Below are 23,641 nucleotides of genomic sequence, written 5' to 3' on the forward strand. Positions count from 1 at the left end.
GCACCCCGATCAATATCAGGTAACCCCCTCCCCTTTACCCCAATCAATATCAGGTAACCCCCTCCCCTTTACCCCGATCAATATCAGGTAACCCCCTCCCCTTTACCCCGATCGATATCAGGTAACCCCCTCCCCTTTACCCCGATCAATATCAGGTAACCCCCTCCTCTTTACCCCGATCAATATCAGGTAACCCCCTCCCCTTTACCCCGATCAATATCAGGTAACCCGACACTGACCAGGATTCGAACCTCTTTGCCTCAGTACCATTCCATCAATACCCCAGTTGGGGGTCGGAGAAATGGAAGAGTCGGAGGTTGTGATCTGATCCTTGCTCTTACTGGGTCACCTTTGTGGGGAATGTTACTCTGATGTTGGGGTGGGGTCTCCTGGTGTTACTTTCACTCAGCATTGGTCATGTTAATGGTCAGTCTTTAGATAGTTCTGTAGCATTACACAGCAAAGAAGCTGGGATTGTTCTCCTTGGAACAGAGAAGGTTAAGGGGAGATTTAATAGAGGCGTTCAAAATCATGAGGGGTTTTGAGAGAGTAAATAAGGAGAAACTGTTTCCAGTGGCAGGAGGGTCGGTAACCAGAGGACACAGATTTAAGGTAATTGGCCAAAGAACCAGAGGGGAGATGAGGAAATATTTTTTTACGCAGCGAGTTGTTCTGATCTGGAATTCACTGCCTGAAAGGGCGGTGGAAGCAGATTCAATAATAACTTTCAAAAGGGAATTGGATAAATAATTAAAATAGAAACATTTGCAGGGCAATGAGGAAAGAGCAGGGGAGCGGGACTAATTGGACAGCTTTCAAAGAGCTGGTACAGACGATGGGCCGAATGGCCTCCTCCTGTGCTGTTCCTCCTGTGATACCTTGAAGGGCGGGGGTTGAAGGAATTCTTTCCCCTGGGCTGTGGATGTGGAAGAGGGGCCCTGGTACCAGTCACTTCCTTTAGATGGAGCTGGGGAGGGGGTTTGGGAGCTTCATTGCAGAGTTCTAACCCGGACCCTACTGGGATTCCCAACTCGACCCATCTTCGGGACCAGGGAGTGTGGAAGAGTTTCAGTTAGTCGAAATGAATTCCTGCAGTGTGGTGGGTCTGAGGCGGTGGTGATCATTGTCGGGAGGGTTCGGGGCTGGTCACTGTTTCTCAAGCACAATTTTCTAGCGGAGATTCTGTTCCATGCCTTCAGTGAGTGTGTCTAACGGTAATGGTGCCTTGTTTGTGTAGAGGCCTTCACCGCTGACCACAAGCCCCTGATGGGAGAGGCTCCAGAACTCAGGGGCTTTTACCTGGGATGTGGATTCAACAGCGCAGGTAAGAACTTGGATTAGTTGCGAGTAGCCACATCTGTTCCTGTGTCTTGTTGCGGGTCAATAGATGTTGTGGAATTGCCCATCAGTGCTGCTCGAGGGTGAGGAGCTGTTGTTTTCGGGCGAATGTCTCCTTTTGCGTCACCTCCTGTCTCGATCTTGTTGGGAGCTGCTTGACCAGGACAGGGAGGCTCTTGACCAGTTTTGCCTCCCTCCCATCGGCCTTCCCACGAGATTCAGAGGTCAGACGTCTTAATGTCTCATCCGAAAGACGGCACCTCCGACAGTGCAGCACTCCCTCAGTACTGACCCTCCGACAGTGCGGCGCTCCCTCAGTACTGACCCTCCGACAGTGCGGCGCTCCCTCAGTACTGACCCTCCGACAGTGCGGCGCTCCCTCAGTACTGACCCTCCGACAGTGCGGCGCTCCCTCAGGACTGACCCTCCGACAGTGCGGCGCTCCCTCAGTACTGACCCTCCGACAGTGCGGCGCTCCCTCAGTACTGACCCTCCGACAGTGCGGCGCTCCCTCAGTACTGCACTGGGAGTGTCGGCCTGGACTTTGTGCTCAAGTCTTTGAAGTGGGACTCGAACCCACGACCTTCTGACTCCAAGGTGAGAGTGTGACCGCTGAGCCACTGCTGACACCGGAGGTTAAGGGGCAGGAGGTCACTCTTTCTCTCCCCCCCCGATGCCAGTGACATGTCTGTAAAACATACATTAAAGGAAAGGAGCAGTGATAGTGTGAAGCCCCCAGGGTTGAGCAGCAAGTTTGAGAGACAGAGTGACGGAGAGTAGACTGACACCTCTCGGTTCCTCTTTCTCAGGTATGATGTTGGGAGGTGGCTGTGGGAAGGAGTTGGCTGATTGGGTCATCGATGGACGGCCAGAGAAAGATATGTACAGCTACGACATCCGGTGAGTGAACGGCCGATAATCCTGAGCCAGTTTAACCCAACAGTTGGAAGCTTCACCAGAATATTTATCTTTCACGTCTGTGCTTCCCAGAATCCCACCCTTGGTTAGTTGCTCTGGTTAAACACTCACCGGATTTGGTGACGGTTTATTAAACCTCCCTCCCAGTCCGGCAATGCCTCGATTTTAAAATTCTCATCCTTGTTTTCCAATCCCTCCATAGCCTCACCCCTCCCTAACTCTGTAACCTCCTCCAGCCCCACAACCCTCCGAGATCTCTGCGCTGCTCCTGGTCTCGCTGCTCAGTGACAATCCCTGGGCTCTGGTTACACAATCTCTGATTGTGGTTTGATGGGTTTGTGTTTAATTGGAACGCAGTGATTTTCAGGAAATAAATGGGAGTTGATGCTTTTCTTTAATGATCTGAATGAAACCTGTAATTACATTTAGTTTGTAAAACTGTGGGGTTCCAACACAGTCATTGTGCCCGGGCTACTTAACTCCTCCATGACCAGTGTGAGCGGGGCCCCCGAGTGTGAGCGGGGCCCCCGAGTGTGAGCGGGGCCCCCGAGTGTGAGCGGGGCCCTGTATATCTCTTGCACTGCAATATGTGTCTCTTGCATGGTCGCACTTGTGTGCGTGTGATGGTTGTGTGCTATCCGGCGTTTTCTGCTACAGGCGTTTTCATCATTCGATGACCAACGACAATCGTTGGATCCGAGAGCGAAGCCACGAATCCTACGCCAAGAATTACTCAGTGGTTTTCCCCCACGATGAGGCTCTGGCCGGAAGGAACATGAGACTGGACCCATTGCACCAGGTCAGTAGTGACCACCAGGGGGAGACTTACAGTGGTGTGGGGGTAATGGGGCTCCCCTCGGACGGAGGACGAAGGGATCCCCTCGGACGGAGGGATCCCCTCGGACGGAGGGATCCCCTCGGACGGAGGACGAAGGGATCCCCTCGGACGGAGGACAAAGGGATCCCCTTGGCTTGAGATCCTTTGCTTGAGCAGAGATGCAGTGAACTCACACACTGAGCTGTTGTCAGGCGAGACTGACAGGTGGGACTGTACCAAGAATTGGCCTCCTGTCATTGGTGTTTTTCTATAAATTCCCCTGTGGTACTTGCTAGAAACAGCCAAAGAACTGTAAACGGAAATGTCCCCTCACTCGGCATCTCCTTCAGACCTGTCCTGTATCCTTACCTCTGCTCCCTGTCCCTCCAGTGCAGCCTCTCTCTTTCACCCTTCACCACTTCTATTCTGACTTGCCCCAAAGAGGCACGTGGGGTAATTGCACCCCCTCTCCGCAGCCCTGCCTCTGTGGCACCCAATCTCTGCATGGTACTGGGCTGGCACACAAACGCAGAAAGTTGTCAAACAAATGATTTGCTGCCTCATCATTGTAGAAACTTCAGGTGTGTCGGTCAGAGGCAAATCTGTTCAGTGACTAATATATTTCAGCTTGTGTTTAATGGCGGTGAGGGGGCTGCGTTTAATGGCGGTGAGGGGGCTGCGTTTAATGGCGGTGAGGGGGCTGCGTTTAATGGCGGTGAGGGGGCTGCGTTTAATGGCGGTGAGGGGGCTGCGTTTAATGGCGGTGAGGGGGCTGCGTTTAATGGCGGTGAGGGGGCTGCGTTTAATGGCAGTGAGGGGGCTGCGTTTAAATCCTGTGGCTATGATTCTGCTTCACTGATATCTGGAGACAGCACTTAATTCAATCCTACAATGTTCCTCCAGACATTATTGTAACAGAACTGTTGACGGTTTAAACCCCCAGGATACACAGGTGAGTTGAGGAACATTATACCAGCAGATTCCACAGACCCCTCCCTCGTATCCCCCTGTAAATGCTGCCTCGTTATTCTTTGTGTGAAGCGGAATGTGTAAGAGAATGCTGCCTGGACTGCACTGAGGGGCTTCACTCTGTTCCTGTCCTGTACATTGTGCAGTGATGCGCAGATTGTTAAATATATAAAAGAAAAGACGTTAAATATTTATGGTAAATAAAAGCCTCTATAGGCTGCACCCAGTATCCTGTGTGTGTGTCTGTGATCAGGATCAGAATACCAGTGTTTTAACTCATGCTCTCAGTCCGTGAGGCTCTGACGGTAAGTCTCAGGGACACTGATCAGATTTTGATGCTGGTTTGATGAATTTGCCGGACTTTAGTCACAGATGTTGCACAGTTTGTGAGAGGAGCTGCAGCAACGCAGATCCTGCAGAAAGACTGTAAATAGTTTCATTAAATGCTGACGCTCAGACTCCACATCCTCCTGTTACCTGAATATTTAAATAAATGCTGGATGGGAGTGAGCTGTGTAATTCAGTCTTGGTTTGTGTGGAGGGTGAAGGGTTCTAGAGTCCTCGAGGTGGTTAGAGAGGTTATTTGGGGTACGGGCCGGGATACGGGTCGGGGGTGCCAGAAGGACGTGGAGAATTCCAGAACTAACTAATGGTTTTGGAGTCGATTTCCAAACTGTGTTGAGTTTTCTCTCTCTTGTACTGATGACTATAACCAGGATTTAACGGCACCATTCACTGCACCCAGAGCATGAGATATTTCCAATATTTGTTTTTCCGATGGTGACTGATATTAACATTTCTCTGGTCTCAGGAGATCCTCCAGCAGGGCTGTGTTTTCCAGGAGAGACACGGATGGGAGAGACCTGGCTGGTTCAATCCAGAGGGGCCTGTGCCAGTAAGTAGCTTCTGTTCCTTGAGGTCATTGCTAATTCCTGTCGAAAAACAATGGCCCTGAAATTGCTTTGTGCGATGAACCAGCTGTGCTCGCCATTCATTGGATTTACCATGCTCTGTTTGGCAACTTCCTCGAAATCCGAGTTCAAAAAACTGCAGCGTTTTTTCCCGTGCTGCGTGAGCGGAGAAAGGATCTCTCTGTCCCCTCAACCAATCAGCTTGATGCAAACCACGCTGCGAGAACCAGGAAGTGAAACTCAATTGACAAACCGCGCAGACTAAAAACCAGGAAGTGCCCGATACGGTCAGTAAATGTACTATAGAATGAGATAGAGAAAGGCACCGAGGTGGTGCCAGAGGACTGGAGAATTGCAAATGTTACACTCTTGTTCAAAAAAGGTTGTAAAGATAAACCCAGTAACTACAGGCCAGTCAGTTTAACCTCAGTGGTGGGGAAACTTTTAGAAATGATAATCCGGGACAGAATTAGCAGTCACTTGGACAAGTGTGGATTGATTAGGGAAAGCCAGTACGGATTTGTTAAAGGCAAATCGTGTCTAACTAACTTGATAGAGTTTTTTGATGAGGTAACAGAGAGGGTCGATGAGGGCAATGCAGTTGATGTGGTGCATATGGACTTTCAAAATCATTTGATAAAGTGGCACATGATAGACTTGTCTTAAAGATTGCAGCCCATGGAATAAAAGGGGCAGTAGCAGCATGGATACAGAATTGGCTAAGTAACAGGAAACAGAGAGTAGTGGTGAACGGTTGTTTTTCGGACTGGAGGGAGGTGTACAGTGGTGTTCCCCAGGGGTCGGTGCTGGGACCACTGCTTTTCTTGATATATATTAATGACTTGGACTTGGGTGTACAGGGCACAATTTCAAAATTTGCAGATGACACAAAACTTGGAAGGAGTGAGGAGGATAGTGATAGACTTCAAGAGAGCGGACACGTGGCAGATGAAATTTAATGCAGAAAAATGCGAGGTGATACATTTCAATAGCAAGAATGAGAGGCAATATAAACTAAAGGGCACAATTCTAAAAGGAACAGAGAGATCTGGGGGTTTATGTACACAAATCGTGAAGGTGGCAGGGCAGGTTGAGAAAGCGGTTAAAAAAGCATACGGAATCTTACAACACCAGGTTATAGTCCAACAGTTTTATTTGAAAATCACAAGCTTTCGGAGGCTTTCTCCTTCGTCAGGTGAGTGTGGGATTCCATGAAGCTTACCGCATATATAGTCAGAGAACTTCGAAAGCTTGTGATTTTCAAATAAAACTGTTGGACTATAACCTGGTGTTGTAAGATTCCTTACATTTGTCCACCCCAGTCCATCACCGGCATCTCCACATCATTTATAAATAGAGGAATAGAGTACAAAAGCCACCCCCACCATCAACATTCTGTGGGGTCACCATTGACCAGAAACTTAACTGGACCAGCCACATAAATACTGTGGCTACAAGAGCAGGTCAGAGGCTGGGTATTCTGCGGTGAGTGACTCACCTCCTGACTCCCCAAAGCCTTTCCACCATCTACAAGGCACAAGTCAGGAGTGTGATGGAATACTCTCCACTTGCCTGGATGAGTGCAGCTCCAACAACACTCAAGAAGCTCGACACCATCCAGGACAAAGCAGCCCGCTTGATTGGCACCCCATCCACCACCCTAAACATTCACTCCCTTCACCACCGGCGCACAGTGGCTGCAGTGTGTACCATCTACAGGATGCACTGCAGCAACTCGCCAAGGCTTCTTCGACAGCACCTCCCAAACCCGCGACCTCTACCACCTAGAAGGATAAGAGCAGCAGGCACATGGGAACAACACCACCTGCACGTTCCCCTCCAAGACACACACCATCCCGACTTGGAAATATATCGCCGTTCCTTCATCATCACTGGGTCAAAATATCCTTGAAGAGTATAGTGATTGCCGGAGTAGAGTTAAGAGAGAAATCAGGAGGGCAAAAAGGGGACATGAGATTGCTTTGGCAGATAAGGCAAAGGTGAATCCAAAGAGCTTCTACAAATACATAAAGGGCAAAAGAGTAACTAGGGAGAGAGTAGGGCCTCTTAAGGATCAACAAGGTCATCTATGTGCGGAACCACAAGAGATGGGTGAGATCCTAAATGAATATTTCGCATCGGTATTTACGGTTGAGAAAGGCATGGATGTTAGGGAACTTGGGAAAATAAATAGTGATGTCTTGAGGAGTGTACGTATTACAGAGAGGGAGGTGCTGGAAGTCTTAACACGCATCAAGGTAGATAAATCTCCAGGACCTGATGAAATGTATCCCAGGACGTTATGGGAGGTTAGGGAGGAAATTGCGGGTCCCCTAGCAGAGATATTTGAATCATCGACAGCTACAGGTGAGGTGCCTGAAGATTGGAGGGTAGCAAATGTTGTGCCTTTGTTTAAGAAGGGCGGCAGGGAAAAGCCTGGGAACTACAGACCGGTGAGCCTGACATCTGTAGTGGGTAAGTTGTTAGAGGGTATTCTGAGAGACAGGATCTACGGGCATTTGGAGAGGCAGGGACTGATTAGGAACAGTCAGCATGGTTTTGTGAGAGGAAAATCATGTCTCACGAATTTGATTGAGTTTTTTGAAGGGGTAACCAAGAAGATAGATGAGGGCTGTGCAGTAGACGTGGTCTACATGGACTTTAGCAAAGCCTTTGACAAGGTACCGCATGGTAAGTTGTTACATAAGGTTAGATCTCACGGGATCCAAGGTGAGGTAGCCAATTGGAATCAAAATTGGATTGACGGCAGAAGACAGAGGGTGGTTGTAGAGGGTTGTTTTTCAAACTGGAGGCCTGTGACCAGCGGTGTGCCTCAGGGATCGGTGCTGGGTCCGCTGTTATTTGTTATTTATATTAATGATTTGGATGAGAATTTAGGAGGCATGGTTAGTAAGTTTGCAGATGACACCAAGATTGGTGGCATTGTGGACAGTGAAGAAGGTTATCTAGGATTGCAACGGGATCTTGATAAATTGGGCCAGTGGGCCGATGAATGGCAGATGGAGTTTAATTTAGATAAATGTGAGGTGATGCATTTTGGTAGATTGAATCGGGCCAGGACCTACTCCGTTAATGGTAGGGCGTTGGGGAGAGTTATAGAACAAAGAGATCTAGGAGTACAGGTTCATAGCTCCTTGAAAGTGGAGTCACAGGTGGATAGGGTGGTGAAGAAGGCATTCAGCATGCTTGGTTTCATTGGTCAGAACATTGAATACAGGAGTTGGGATGTCTTGTTGAAGTTGTACAGGGCATTGGTGAGGCCACACTTGGAATACTGTGTACAGTTCTGGTCACCCTATTATAGAAAGGATATTATTAAACTAGAAAGAGTGCAGAAAAGATTTACTAGGATGCTACCGGGACTTGATGGTTTGACTTATAGGGAGAGGTTGGATAGACTGAGACTTTTTTCCCTGGAGAGTAGGAGGTTTAGGGGTGATCTTATAGAAGTCTATAAAATAGAGGGGCATAGATAAGGTAGATAGTCAAAATCTTTTCCCAAATGTAGGGGAGTCTATAACGAGGGGGCATAGATTTAAGGTGAGAGGGGAGAGATACAAAAGGGTCCAGAGGGGCAATTTTTTCACTCAAAGGGTGGTGAGTGTCTGGAACGAGCTGCCAGAGGCAGTAGTGGAGGCGGGTACAATTTTGTCTTTTAAAAAGCATTTGGACAGTTACATGGGTAAGATGGGTATAGAGGGATATGGGCCAAGTGCAGGCAACTTTTTTTTTAATTCGTTCATGGGATGTGGGCGTCGCTGGCAAGGCCGGCATTTATTGCCCATCCCTAATTGCCCTCGAGAAGGTGGTGGTGAGCCGCCTTCTTGAACCGCTGCAGTCCGTGTGGTGACGGTTCTCCCACAGTGCTGTTAGGAAGGGAGTTCCAGAATTTTGACGCAGCGACAATGAAGGAACGGCGATATATTTCCAAGTCGGGATGGTGTGTGACTTGGAGGGGAACGTGCAGGTGGTGTTGTTCCCATGCGCCTGCTGCTCTTGTCATTCTAGGTGGTAGAGGTCGCGGGTTTGGGAAGTGCTGTCGAAGAAGCCTTGGCGAGTTGCTGCAGTGCATCCTGTGGATGGTGCACACTGCAGCCACAGTGCGCCGGTGGTGAAGGGAGTGAATGTTTAGGGTGGTGGAATGGGTGCCAATCAAGCGGGCTGCTTTATCTTGGATGGTGTCGAGCTTCTTGAGTGTTGTTGGAGCTGCACTCATCCAGGCAAGTGGAGAGTATTCCATCACACTCCTGACTTGTGCCTTGTAGATGGTGGAAAGGCTTTGGGGAGTCAGGAGGTGAGTCACTCGCCGCAGAATACCCAGCCTCTGACCTGCTCTCGTAGCCACAGTATTTATATGGCTGGTCCAGTTAAGTTTCTGGTCAATGGTGACCCCCAGGATGTTGATGGTGGGGGATTCGGCGATGGTAATGCCGTTGAATGTCAAGGGGAGGTGGTTGGACTCTCTCTTGTTGGAGATGGTCATTGCCTGGCACTTATCTGGCGTGAATGTTACTTGCCACTTATGAGCCCAAGCCTGGATGTTGTCCAGGTCTTGCTGCATGCAGGCTCGGACTGCTTCATTATCTGAGGGGTTGCGAATGGAACTGAACACTGTGCAGTCATCAGCGAACATCCCCATTTCTGACCTTATGATGGAGGGAAGGTCATTGATGAAGCAGCTGAAGATGGTTGGGCCTAGGACACTGCCCTGAGGAACTCCTGCAGCAATGCCCTGGGGCTGAGATGATTGGCCTCCTTTGTGCTAGGTATGACTCCAGCCACTGGAGAGTTTTCCCCCTGATTCCCATTGACTTCAATTTTACTTGGGCTCCTTGGTGCCACACTCGGTCAAATGCTGCCTTGATGTCAAGGGCAGTCACTCTCACCTCACCTCTGGAATTCAGCTCTTTTGTCCATGTTTGGACCAAGGCTGTAATGAGGTCTGGAGCCGAGTGGTCCTGGCGGAACCCAAACTGAGCATCGGTGAGCAGGTTATTGGTGAGTAAGTGCCGCTTGATAGCACTGTCGATGACACCTTCCATCACTTTGCTGATGATTGAGAGTAGACTGATGGGGCGGTAATTGGCCGGATTGGATTTGTCCTGCTTTTTGTGGACAGGACATACCTGGGCAATTTTCCACATTGTCGGGTAGATGTCAGTGTTGTAGCTGTACAGGAACAGCTTGGCTCAAGGCGCAGCTAGATCTGGAGCACAAGTCTTCAGCACTACAGCTGGGATGTTGTCGGGGCCCATAGCCTTTGCTGTATCCAGTGCACTCAGCCGTTTCTTGATATCACGTGGAGTGAATCGAATTGGCCGAAGACTGGCTTCCGTGATGGTGGGGATATCGGGAGGAGGCCGAGATGGATCATCCACTCGGCACTTCTGGCTGAAGATGGTTGCAAACGCTTCAGCCTTGTCTTTTGCACTCATGTGCTGGACTCCGCCATCATTGAGGATGGGGATGTTTGCAGAGCCTCCTCCTCCCGTTAGTTGTTTAATTGTCCACCACCATTCACGACTGGATGTGGCAGGACTGCAGAGCTTTGATCTGATCCGTTGGTTGTGGAATCGCTTAGCTCTGTCTATAGCATGTTGCTTCCGCTGTTTAGCGTGCATGTAGTCCTGAGTTGTAGCTTCACCAGGTTGGCACCTCATTTTTAGGTACGCCTGGTGCTGCTCCTGGCATGCTCTTCTACACTCCTCATTGAACCAGGGTTGATCCCCTGGCTTGTTTGGTAATGGTAGAGTGAGGAATATGCCGGGCCATGAGGTTACAGATTGTGCTGGAATATAATTCTGCTGCTGCTGATGGCCCACAGCACCTCATGGATGCCCAGTTTTCAGCTGCTAGATCCATTCTGAATCTATCCCATTTAGCACGGTGGTAGTGCCACACAACACGTTGGATGGTGTCCTCAGTGTGAAGACGGCACTTCATCTCCACGAGGACCTTGCGGTGGTCACTCCTGCCAATACTGTCATGGACAGATAGATTGGTGAGGACGAGGTCAAGTCAGTTTTTCCCTCGTGTTGGTTCGCTCACCACCTGCCGCAGGCCCAGTCTGGCAGCTGTGTCCTTCAGGACTCGGTCAGTAGTGGTGCTACTGAGCCACTCTTGGTGATGGACATTGAAGTCCCCCACCCAGAGTACATTCTGTGCCCTTGCTACCCTCAGTGCTTCCTCCAAGTGTTGCTCAACATGGAGGAGGACTGATTCATCAGCTGAGGGAGGGCGGTAGGTGGTAATCAGCAGGAGGTTTCCTTGCCCATGTTTGACCTGATGCCATGAGATTTCATGGGGTCCAGAGTCAATGTTGAGGACTCCCAGGGCCATTCCCTCCTGACTGTGTATCACTGTACCGCCACCTCTGGTGGGTCTGTCCTGCCGGTGGGACAGGACATACCCAGGGATGGTGATGGAAGAGTCTGGGACGTTGGCTGAAAGATATGATTCTGTGAGTATGGCTGTGTCAGGCTGTTGCTTGACTAGTCTGTGGGACAGCTCTCCCAATTTTGGCACAAGTCCCCAGATGTTAGTGAAGAGGACTTTGCAGGGTCGACTGGGCTTGGTGTTTTGCCGTTGTCGTGGCCGATGCCGGGTGGTCCGCCCGGTTTTATTCTTATTATGACTTTTCGTAGTGAGATTTTACAACTGAGTGGCTTGCTGGGCCATTTCAGAGGGCAATTAAGAATCAACCACATTGCTGTGGGTCTGGAGTCACATATAGGCCAGACCGGGTAAGGACGGCAGGCTTCCTTCCCTTAAAGGACATTAGTGAACCAGATGGGTTTTTACGACAATCGGGTAGTTTCATGGCCATCATTACTGATACTAGTAATCTACTTTTAATTCCAGATTTTTATTTAATTAATTGAATTTAAATTCGCCAGCTGCCGTGGCGGGATTTGAACTCATGACTCTGGATTTTAGTCCAGGCCTTTGGATTACTAGCCCAGTAACATAACCACTATGCTACCACTGGGACTAGCTTAGTGGTATAAACTGGGCGACATGGACATGTTGGGCCGAAGGGCCTGTTTCCATGTTGTAAACTTCTAAAATCCTCGAACTCCCTTCCTAACAGCACTGTGGGAGAACCTTCACCACAGGGACTGCAGCGGTTCAAGAAGGCGGCTCACCACCACCTTCTCAAGGGCAATTAGGGATGGGCAATAAATGCCGGCCTCACCAGCGACGCCCACATCCCGTGAACGAATAAAAAAAGCAAGGAAGTCATGATGAACCTTTATAAAACACTGGTTCGGCCACAACTGAAGTATTGTGTCCAGTTCTGGGCACCGCACGTTAGGAAAGATGTGAAGGCCTTGGAGAGGGTGCAGAAGAGATTTACTGGAATGATTCCAGGGATGAGGGACTTTAGTTACGTGGATAGACTGGAGAAGCTGGGGTTGTTCTCCTTGGAACAGAGAAGGTTGCGAGGAGATTTGATCGAGGTGTTCAAAATCATGAAGGGTCTAGACAGAGTAGATAGAGAGAAACTGTTCCCATTGGTGGAAAGGTCAAGAACCAGAGGACATAGATTTAAGGTGCTTGGCAAAAGAACCAAAGATGACATGAGGAAAAACCTTTTTACACAGTGAGTGGTTATGATCTGGAATGCACTGCCCGAGGGGGTGGTGGAGGCAGATTCAATCATGGCCTTCAAAAGGGAACTGGATAAGTAATTGAAGGGAAAAAATTTGCAGAGCTACGGGGATAGGGCGGGGGCGTGGGACTGGCCGGATTGCTCTGGCATGGACTCAATGGGCCGAATGGCCTCCTTCCGTGCTGTAGCCATTGTATGATTCCGTGATTCTAAGAGAAATAAAGAGAGAGTAAGATTTAAAGACTGAGATAAAAGAGACTTGAGAGTGGGGGACAGGAGGTCGAAACTTGGACAGGCAAAGAGTAATTGAGTTTTGGGATGAGTTACAAGGGAAGGACATTGAAGCAGAAATGAGGTCAAGAGACAACTCGATGTGTTTGTGGAGAGAGAAAGGGTGGAGAGATAAGGTAAGAAGATGGGTAGTTTGGATTCGGTGGTATAGTGAGTTAGTGGGTAGGTGGGATTGAGGGATATGGTGAGAAGATGGGTAGGTGGGATTGAGGGATATGGTGGGTAGGTGGGATTGAGGGATATGGTGGGTCGGTGGGATTGAGGGATATGGTGGGTAGGTGGGATTGAGGGATATGGTGGGTAGGTGGGATTGAGGGATATGGTGGGTCGGTGGGATTGAGGGATATGGTGGGTAGGTGGGATTGAGGGATATGGTGGGTAGGTGGGATTGAGGGATATGGTGGGTAGGTGGGATTGAGGGATATGGTGGGTCGGTGGGATTGAGGGATATGGTGGGTAGGTGGGATTGAGGGATATGGTGGGTCGGTGGGATTGAGGGATATGGTGGGTCGGTGGGATTGAGGGATATGGTGGGTAGGTGGGATTGAGGGATATGGTGGGTAGGTGGGATTGAGGGATATGGTGGGTCGGTGGGATTGAGGGATATGGTGGGTAGGTGGGATTGAGGGATATGGTGGGTAGGTGGGATTGAGGGATATGGTGGGTAGGTGGGATTGAGGGATATGGTGGGTCGGTGGGATTGAGGGATATGGTGGGTAGGTGGGATTGAGGGATATGGTGGGTCGGTGGGATTGAGGGATATGGTGGGTCGGTGGGATTGAGGGATATGGTGGGTAGGTGGGATTGAGGGATATGGTGGGTAGGTGGGATTGAGGGATATGGTGGGTCGGTGGGATTGAGGGATATGGTGGGTAGGTGGGATTGAGGGATATGGTGGGTCGGTGGGATTGAGGGATATGGTGGGTAGGTGGGATTGAGGGATATGGTGGGTCGGTGGGATTGAGGGATATGGTGGGTCGGTGGGATTGAGGGATATGGTGGGTCGGTGGGATTGAGGGATATGGTGGGTAGGTGGGATTGAGGGATATGGTGGGTAGGTGGGATTGAGGGATATGGTGGGTAGGTGGGATTGAGGGATATGGTGGGTAGGTGGGATTGAGGGATTATGGTGGGTAGGTGGGATTGAGGGATATGGTGGGTCGGTGGGATTGAGGGATATGGTGGGTCGGTGGGATTGAGGGATATGGTGGGTCGGTGGGATTGAGGGATATGGTGGGTCGGTGGGATTGAGGGATATGGTGGGTCGGTGGGATTGAGGGATATGGTGGGGAGGTGGGGCCATGATGTCTGTGCAGAGTCTGTTGTTTTCAGCAGAGTTTCAAAATTGATTTTTTTGTGGAAAATGGAAATGTAAGAGTGAAACAATGTAAAATCTCAGTCCAACCACAGGTGGAAACGGTGCACAGTTTTGGGCTCCACACTATAGGAAGGATGTTGAGGCAGTCGAGAGGGTTCAGCACAGATTCACTGGGATCTCTGTACCCTATTGACCCCTCTCTGCCTGTCTGTGTCTGTCTGTCTGTCTCTCTCTCTGTCTGTCTGTCTGTCTGTCTCGCTCTCTGTCTGTCTGTCCCGCTCTCTGTCTGTCTGTCTCTCTCTCTGCCTGGCTTTCTCTGTCTGTGTGTGTCTCTCTCTATCTCTCCCTGTCTGTGTTTCTGTCTCTCTGTCTGTGTGTGTCTCTCTCTCTGTGACTCTCTCTCTCTCTCCGTGTCTGTGTGTGTCTCTCTCTCTCTCTGTCTATCTCTCTCTCCCTGTCTGTGTTTATGTCTCCCTCCCTCCCTCCCTCTCTCTGTCTGTGTGTGTCTCTCCCTGTCTGTGTGTGTCTCTCTCTGTCTGTGTGTGTCTCTCTCTGTCTGTGTGTGTCTCTCCCTGTCTGTGTGTATGTCTGTCTCTTTCTCTCTGTCTGTCTGTCTGTCTCTCTCTCTCTGTCTGCCTGTCTCTCTCTCTATCTGTGTGTGTCTCTCTCTGTCTATCACTCACTCCCTGTCTGTGTGTGTGTCTCTCGCTGTCTGTCTGTCTGTCTCTCTCTCTCTGCCTGTCTCTCTCTGTCTGTTTGTGTGTGTCTCTCTGTGTGTCTCTCTCTGTCTGTCTGTCTGTCCCCATCTGTGTGTATGTCTCTCTCTGTGTCTCTCTGTCTATCTGTCTCTCTCTCGTTCTGTCTCTCTCTCTCGTTCTGTCTCTCTCTCTCGTTCTGTCTCTCTCTCTCGTTCTGTCTCTCTCTCTCTCTCTCTCTCGCTCTGTCTCTCTCTCTCGCTCTGTCTCTCTCTCTCTCGCTCTGTCTCTCTCTCTCTCGCTCTGTCTCTCTCTCTCTCACTCTGTCTCTCTCTCTCGCTCTGTCTCTCTCTCTCTCTCTCGCTCTGTCTCTCTCTCTCTCTCGCTCTGTCTCTCTCTCTCTCTCCGGCTCTGTCTCTCTCTCTCTCTCTCTCTCGCTCTGTCTCTCTCTCTCGTTCTGTCTCTCTCTCTCGTTCTGTCTCTCTCTCTCTCTCACTCTGTCTCTCTCTCTCTCTCGCTCTGTCTCTCTCGCTCTTTCTCTCTCGCTCTGTCTCTCGCTCTGTCTCTCTCTCTCTCACTCTCTCTCGCTCTGTCTCTCTCTCTCTCGCTCTGTCTCTCTCTCTCTCTCGTTCTCTCTCGCTCTGTCTCGCTCTGTCTCTCGCTCTGTCTCGCTCTGTCTCTCTCGCTCTGTCTCTCTCTCTCTCGCTCTGTCTCTCTCTCTCGCTCTGTCTCTCTCTCTCTCGCTCTGTCTCTCTCTCTCTCGCTCTGTCTCTCTCTCTCTCGCTCTGTCTCTCTCTCTCTCGCTCTGTCTCTCTCTCTCGCTCTGTCTCTCTCGCTCTGTCTCTCTCTCTCGCTCTCGCTCTCTCTCTCTCTCTCTGTCTCTCTCTCTCTCTCTGTCTCTCTCGCTCTGTCTCTCTCTCTCGCTCTGTCTCGCTCTGTCTCTCTCTCTCTCTCTCTCTCGCTCTGTCTCTCTCTCTCGCTCTGTCTCGCTCTGTCTCACTCTGTCTCTCTCTCTCGCTCTGTCTCTCTCTCTCGCTCTGTCTCTCTCTCTCTCTCTCTCTCGCTCTGTCTCTCTCTCTCGCTCTGTCTCTCTCTCTCGCTCTGTCTCTCTCTCTCGCTTTGTCTCTCTCTCTCGCTCTGTCTCTGTCTCTGTCTCTCTCTGTCTCTCTCTCGCTTGCTCTGTCTCTGCCTGTCTCTCTCTCTCTCTGTCTGTCTGTCTCTCTCTCTGTGTCTCTCTCTGTCTGTCTCTCTCTGTCTGTATGTCTCTCTCTGTCTCTCTCTCTCTGCCTGTCTCTCTCTCTCTGCCTGGCTCTCTCTCTCTGTTTGTGTGTGTCTCTCTGTGTGTCTCTCTCTGTCTGTCTCTCTGTCTGTCTCTCCCTATCTGTGTGTATCTCTCTCTCTGTGTCTCTCTCTGTCTGTCTGTCTGTCTCTTGTTCTGTCTCTCTCTCGCTCTGTCTCTCTGTCTCTCTCTCTCGCTCTGTCTCTCTCTCTCTCTCGCTCTGTGTCTCTCTCTCTCGCTCTGTGTCTCTCTCTCTCGCTCTGTGTCTCTCTCTCGCTCTGTGTCTCTCTCTCGCTCTGTGTCTCTCTCTCGCTCTGTGTCTCTCTCTCGCTCTGTGTCTCTCTCTCGCTCTGTGTCTCTCTCTCGCTCTGTGTCTCTCTCTCGCTCTGTGTCTCTCTCTCGCTCTGTGCCTCTCTCCCTCTGTGCCTCTCTCTCTCTCTCTCTCTCTCGCTCTGCCTCTCTCTCTCTCTCTCGCTCTGCCTCTCTCTCTCTCTCTCGCTCTGCCTCTCTCTCTCTCGCTCTGCCTCTCTCTCTCTCTCGCTCTGCCTCTCTCTCTCTCGCTCTGCCCCTCTCTCTCTCTCTCTCTCGCTCTGCCTCTCTCTCTCTCTCTCTCTCGCTCTGCCTCTCTCTCTCGCTCTGCCCCTCTCTCTCTCTCTCTCGCTCTGCCCCTCTCTCTCTCTCTCTGCCTCTCTCTCTCTCTCTCTCTGCCTCTCTCTCTCTCGCTCTGCCTCTCTCTCTCTCTCGCTCTGCCTCTCTCTCTCTCGCTCTGCCTCTCTCTCTCTCGCTCTCTCTCGCTCTGCCTCTCTCTCTCTCTCGCTCTGCCTCTCTCTCTCTCTCTGCCTCTCTCTCTCTCGCTCTCTCGCTCTCTCTGCCTGTCTATCTCGCTCTGTCTCTCTCTCTCTGTCTGTGTGTGTGTGTCTCTCTCCTTGTCTGTCTCTCCCAGTCTGTGTGTATGTCTCTCTCTCTGTCTCTGTCTGTCTGTCTGTCTCTCTCTCTCTCTGTCTGTCTATCTCTCTCCCTGCCTCTCTCTCTCTCTCTGTCCTTCTCTCTGTCTGTCTGTCTGTCTGTCTCTCTCTCTGTTTCTCTCTCTCTTTCTGTTTCTCTCTCTCTGTCTATCTGTCTATCTGTCTCTGTCTCTGTGTGTCTCTCTCTGTCTCTGTGTGTCTCTCTCTGTCTCTGTGTGTCTCTCTCTGTCTCTGTGTGTCTCTCTCTGTCTCTGTGTGTCTCTCTCTCTGTCTGTCTCACTCTCTCTCTGTCTGTCTGTCTGTCTGTCTCCCTCGCTGTCTGTCCCCCATTGGGGTGTGTTTGTATGCCTCTTTGTCTGTCTCTCTCGCTCTCTGTTTCTTTCTGCCCATTTGGAATTATAGAAAGGTTACAGCACGGAAGGAGGCCATTCGGCCCATCGAGTCTGCGACGGCTCTCTGCAAGAGCAATCCAGCTTGTCCCGCTCCCCCGCCCTATCCCCGTAGCCCTGCACATTTTTTCCTTTCAAGTACTTATCCAGTTCCCTTTTGAAGGCCATGATTGAATCTGCCTCCACCACCCCCTCGGGCAGTGCATTCCAGATCCTAACCACTCGCTGGGTAAAAAAGGTTTTCCCACATGTCACCTTTGTTTTTTTTGCCAATCACCTTAAATCTATGTCCTCTGGTTCTTGACCCTTCCACCAATGGGAACAGTTTCTTTCTATCTACTCTGTCTAGACCCTTCATGATTTTGAATACCTCGATCAAATCTCCTCACAACCGTCTCTGTTCCAAGGAGAACAACCCCAGCTTCTCCAGTCTATCCACGTAACTAAAGTCCCTCATCCCTGGAATCATTCTAGTAAATCTCTTCTGCACCCTCTCTAAGGCCTTCACATCTTTCCTAAAGTGCGGTGCCCAGAACTGGACACAATACTCCAGTTGTGGCCGAACCAGTGATTTATAAAGGTTCATCATGACTTCCATACTTTTGTACTCTCTGCCTCTATTTATAAAGTCCAGGATCCCGTATGCTTTTTTAACCACTTTCTCAACCTGCCCTGCCACTTTCAAAGATTTGTGCACATACACCCCCAGATCTCTCTGTTCTTGTACCCCTTTTAGAATTGTGCCCTTTAGTTTATTTTGCCTCTCCTCATTCTTCCTACCGAAACACATCACTTCACATTTTTCTGCGTTAAATTTCATCTGCCACGTGTCCGCCCATGACTCAGCCTGTCTATATCCTCTTGAAGTCTATCACTATCCTCCTCACTGTTCATTATCCTTCCAAGTTTTGTGTCATCTGCAAATTTTGAAATTGTGCCCTGTACACCCAAGTTCAAGTCATTAATATATATCAAGAAAAGCAGTGGTCCCAGCACCGACCCCTGGGGAACACCACTGTACACCTCCCTCCAGTCCGAAAAACAACCGTTCACCACTACTCTCTCTTTCCTGTCCCTTAGCCAATTCTGTATCCATGTTGCTACTGCCCCCTTTATTCCATGGGCTTCAATCTTGATGATAAGCCTTTTCTGCAGCACTTAATCAAACGCCGTTTGAAAGTCCATATACACCACATCCACCGCATTGCCCTCATCGACCCTCTCTGTTACCTCATCAAAAAACTCTATCAGGTTAGTTAAACACAATTTGCCTTTAACAAATCCATGCTGGCTTTCCCTAATCAATCCACACTTGTCCAAGTGACTGTTAATTCTGTCCCGGATTATCGTTTCTAAAAGTTTCCCCAACCACTGAGGTTAAACTGACTGTCCTGTAGTTGCTGGGTTTATCCTTACACCCTTTTTTGAACAAGGGTGTAACATTTGCAATTCTCCAGTCCTCTGGCACCACCCCCCGTATCTAAGGATGTTTGGAAGATTATGGCCAGAAACTCCACAATTTCCACCCTTACTTCCCTCAGCAACCTAGGATGTATCCCATCCGGGCCGGGTGACTTATCTACTTTAAGTACAGCTAGCCTTTCTAGTACCTCCTCTTTATCAGTTTTTAGCCCATCCAGTATCTCAACTATATCTTCCTTTACTGAGACTCTGGCAGCATCTTCTTCCTTGGTAAAGACAGATGCAAAGTACTCATTTAGTACCTTGGCCATCCCTCTGCCTCCATGAGTAGATCTCCTTTATGGTCCCTAATCGGCCCCACCCCTCCTCTTACCACCCGTTTACTGTTTACAGCCTGAAGACAACTTTTGGATTCCCTTTTATGTTGGTCGCCAGTCTGTTCTCATACTCTCTCTTTGCCCCTCTTATTTCCTTTTTCACTTCCTCTCTGAACTTTCTATATTCAGCCTGGTTCTCTCTTGTTATTGATCTTTCTGTCCTATTGTCACTCTCTCTGCTCTAGGTTCTGGATTACGATTATTACGGTGCTTATGGCAACAAACGGCATGAGAATTACTCGTATAATCAGCTGCTGCGAGATGAGTACACCTTCGATTTCCCACCGCACCATGACAAGGTAAGTGTGAGTGGTCTCCAGTGTTCAGGGAAGTTTGCTTCAAATACGGTCACTCATGAAAAAAATCCACATCAGCAAGGTGAGCAATCAGAGTCTGCACAGTCCTGAACCAATCAGATGCTTTCGTACATTTATTAACTCTCCACTTACCAGGGGAGAGTGAGAGACAGACGGACACGGAGGGGAGAGTGAGAGACAGACGGACACGGAGGGAGAGGGAGAGACAGACGGACACGGAGGGGAGAGGGAGAGACAGACGGACACGGAGGGGAGAGTGAGAGACAGACGGACACGGAGGGGAGAGTGAGAGACAGACGGACACGGAGGGAGAGGGAGAGACAGACAGACACAGAGGGGAGAGTGAGAGACAGACGGACACGGAGGGGAGAGGGAGAGACAGACGGACACGGAGGGGAGAGTGAGAGACAGACGGACACGGAGGGGAGAGGGAGAGACAGACAGACACAGAGGGGAGAGTGAGAGACAGACGGACACGGAGGGGAGAGGGAGAGACAGACAGACACGGAGGGGAGAGTGAAACAAAGAAAGGGAGGTGTGGACACACATGGGGGAGAGTGGTACAGGTGGGGCCAAGACCGCAAAAGAGACAATTGTGGGGGAGACAGTGGGGGAGACATGGACGGAGAGGCCAAAGTCCGCCAGCCAGTCGTTGCAATCCAGGCCACTCTTAGTGATTTTAAATGTCACTCCTCTATCTTCCCCCCTCCCCTGAAGGTGCTGACCCTCTCCCCCCTCCCCTGAAGGTGCTGACTCTCTCCCCCTCCCCTGAAGGTGCTGACTCTCTCCCCCCCTCCCCTGAAGGTGCTGACTCTCTCTCCCCCTCCCCTGAAGGTGCTGACTCTCCCCCCCTCCCCTGAAGGTGCTGACTCTCCCCCCCTCCCCTGAAGGTGCTGACTCTCTCTCCCCCTCCCCTGAAGGTGCTGACTCTCTCCCCCCTCCCCTGAAGGTGCTGACTCTCTCCCCCCTCCCCAGGGTTCCCCCATTCTCCAGGGCCACATATTACACCAGCTGTGTGAAAGATGTCAGAGTGGAACCCACCCCCTCTCCCACTCCCGGTCCCTCTCCCACTCCCGGTCCCTCTCCCTCTCCCTCTCCCTCTCCCGGTCCCTCTCCACTCCCGGTCCCTCTCCCTCTCCCTCTCCCGGTCCCTCTCCCACTCACTCTCCCTCTCCCTCTCCCTCTCCCTCTCCCACTCCCACTCCCGGTCCCTCTCCCACTCCCGCTTCTGCACCCACTCCCGGTCCCTCTCCCTCTCCCGGTCCCTCTCCCTCTCCCTCTCCCGGTCCCTCTCCCTCTCCCTCTCCCTCTCCCTCTCCCTCTCCCTCTCCCTCTCCCTCTCCCACTCCCACTCCCGGTCCCTCTCTCCCACTCCCGCTTCTGCACCCACTCCCGGTCCTCCTCTCTCTCCCGGTCCCTCTCCCACTCCCGGTCCCTCTCCCTCTCCCTCTCCCGGTCCCTCTCCCACTCCCTCTCCCTCTCCCTCTCCCTCTCCCTCTCCCACTCCCACTCCCGGTCCCTCTCCCACTCCCGCTTCTGCACCCACTCCCGGTCCCTCTCCCTCTCCCGGTCCCTCTCCCTCTCCCTCTCCCTCTCCCGGTCCCTCTCCCACTCCCGGTCCCTCTCCCTCTCCCTCTCCCTCTCCCGGTCCCTCTCCCACTCCCGGTCCCTCTCCCACTCCCGGTCCCTTTCCCTCTCTCTCTCCCTCTCCCGGTCCCTCTCCCTCTCCCGGTCCCTCTCCACTCCGGTCCCTCTCCCTCTCCCGGTCCCTCTCCCACTCCCTCTCCCTCTCCCTCTCCACTCCCACTCCCGGTCCCTCTCCCACTCCCTCTCCCTCTCCCTCTCCCACTCCCACTCCCGGTCCCTCTCCCACTCCCTCTCCCTCTCCCACTCCCACTCCCGCTTCTGCACCCACTCCCGGTCCCTCTCCCTCTCCCGGTCCTCTCCCACTCCCTCTCCCTCTCCCTCTCCCTCTCCCACTCCCACTCCCGGTCCCTCTCCCACTCCCGGTCCTCTCCCACTCCCGGTCCCTCTCCCGGTCCCTCTCCCACTCCCGGTCCCTCTCCCGGTCCATCTCCCTCTCCCGGTCCCTCTCCCTCTCCCGGTCCCTCTCCCTCTCCCGGTCCCTCTCCCTCTCCCACTCCCGGTCCCTCTCCCTCTCCCTCTCCCTCTCCCACTCCCGGTCCCCTCTCCCGGTCCCTCTCCCACTCCCGGTCCCTCTCCCGGTCCCTCTCCCTCTCCCGGTCCCTCTCCCTCTCCCGGTCCCTCTCCCACTCCCGGTCCCTCTCCCGGTCCCTCTCCCTCTCCCGGTCCCTCTCCCTCTCCCGGTCCCTCTCCCTCTCCCGGTCCCTCTCCCTCTCCCGGTCCCTCTCCCTCTCCCGGTCCCTCTCCCTCTCCTGGTCCCTCTCCCACTCCCTTTCCCTCTCCCTCTCCCACTCCCTTTCCCTCTCTCTTCTGGTTACGGTTCCGGTTCTGGTCCCTCTCCCTCTCCCTCTCCCTCTCCCTCTCCCTCTCCCTCTCCCGGTCCCTCTCCCTCTCCCGGTCCCTCTCCCTCTCCCGGTCCCTCTCCCTCTCCCGGTCCCTCTCCCTCTCCCGGTCCCTCTCCCTCTCTCGGTCCCTCTCCCTCTCCCGGTCCCTCTCCCTCTCCCGGTCCCTCTCCCGGTCCCTCTGCCTCTCTCTCTCTCGTTCCCTCTCCCGGTCCCTCTCCCTCTCCACTCCCAGTCCCTCTCCCTCTCCCAGTCCCTCTCCCTCTCCCGGTCCCTCTCTCTCTCTCGGTCCCTCTCCCTCTCCCGGTCCCTCTCCCTCTCCCTCTCCCGGTCCCTCTCCCGGTCCCTCTCCCTCTCCCAGTCCCTCTCCCTCTCCCGGTCCCTCTCTCTCTCTCGGTCCCTCTCCCTCTCCCGGTCCCTCTCCCTCTCCCTCTCCCGGTCCCTCTCCCGGTCCCTCTCCCTCTCCCGGTCCCTCTCCCTCTCCCTCTCCCGGTCCCTCTCCCTCTCCCTCTCCCGGTCCCTCTCCCGGTCCCTCTCCCTCTCCCTCTCCCCGGTCCCTCTCCCTCTCCCTCTCCCGGTCCCTCTCCCTCTCCCTCTCCCTCTCCCTCTCCCTCTCCCTCTCCCTCTCCCGGTCCCTCTCCCGGTCCCTCTCCCTCTCCCTCTCCCGGTCCCTCTCCCTCTCCCTCTCCCGGTCCCTCTCCCTCTCCCTCTCCCGGTCCCTCTCCCGGTCCCTCTCCCTCTCCCTCTCCCGGTCCCTCTCCCTCTCCCGGTCCCTCTCCCTCTCCCGGTCCCTCTCCCTCTCCCGGTCCCTCTCCCTCTCCCTCTCTCGGTCCCTCTCCCTCTCCCTCTCCCGGTCCCTCTCCCTCTCCCTCTCTTGTTCCCTCTCCCTCTCTCGGTCCCTCTCCCTCTCTCGGTCCCTCTCCCTCTCCCGTCCCTCTCCCTCTCCCTCTCTCGTTCCCTCTCCCTTTCCCTCTCTCTCTCCCTCTCCCAGTCCCTCTCCCTCTCCCTCTCTCGGTGCTTCTCCCTCTCCTGGTCCTGCTCCTGCTCCCTCTCCCGGACTCCTCCATCCTCACTGATCCAGACTGGGAATGCTGCCTGATTTCCCCACCCCCTCACCCATGGTACTGAGGGTAACTGGACCTGGCACTGTGGGGTCTGTAGGATTTAGTTTGTAGCAGATACGCCTGGGGAGCTGGACATTGCTCCCTGGGGAGCTGGACATTGCTCCCTGGGTCCAGCCATTAGTGCCTTGGGGATATCAGGATGCTGGTTTACCTTGTTCTGTGTTATGCAGATTAAGTTCGAGTGCGTAACCTGCAGGAACACGGCCGCGGTCTTCGACATGTCGTACTTCGGGAAATTCTACCTGGTGGGTCCGGATGCTAAAAAGGCAGCGGATTGGCTGTTTTCTGCTGATGTCAGCACGTCGATAGGTAATGACGGCTCTCTGTGTTCTTTATACGTTGTTCAGGAATTGTACGTAACATCCCTCTCTCAGTTATAACAGTCTCTCAGA

At 52.3% G+C, this 23,641-nt stretch overlaps 1 protein-coding gene across 1 annotated transcript in view; it reads left to right on the plus strand.

Annotated features, from left to right (window-relative positions):
* The window catches only part of LOC137300363 (sarcosine dehydrogenase, mitochondrial-like), an 86,355-nt gene that overhangs the window by 30,828 nt on the left and 31,886 nt on the right, over nt 1-23,641 (plus strand). The window contains exons 8-13 of the mRNA XM_067969447.1: nt 1,238-1,324; nt 2,148-2,238; nt 2,914-3,055; nt 4,854-4,937; nt 19,508-19,621; nt 23,420-23,558. Coding sequence (XP_067825548.1) covers nt 1,238-1,324; nt 2,148-2,238; nt 2,914-3,055; nt 4,854-4,937; nt 19,508-19,621; nt 23,420-23,558 — 657 coding nt within the window. The remainder of the gene's footprint in view (nt 1-1,237; nt 1,325-2,147; nt 2,239-2,913; nt 3,056-4,853; nt 4,938-19,507; nt 19,622-23,419; nt 23,559-23,641) is intronic.

Source organism: Heptranchias perlo, chromosome 31, assembly GCF_035084215.1.
Source record: "Heptranchias perlo isolate sHepPer1 chromosome 31, sHepPer1.hap1, whole genome shotgun sequence".
NCBI lineage: Eukaryota > Metazoa > Chordata > Chondrichthyes > Hexanchiformes > Hexanchidae > Heptranchias > Heptranchias perlo.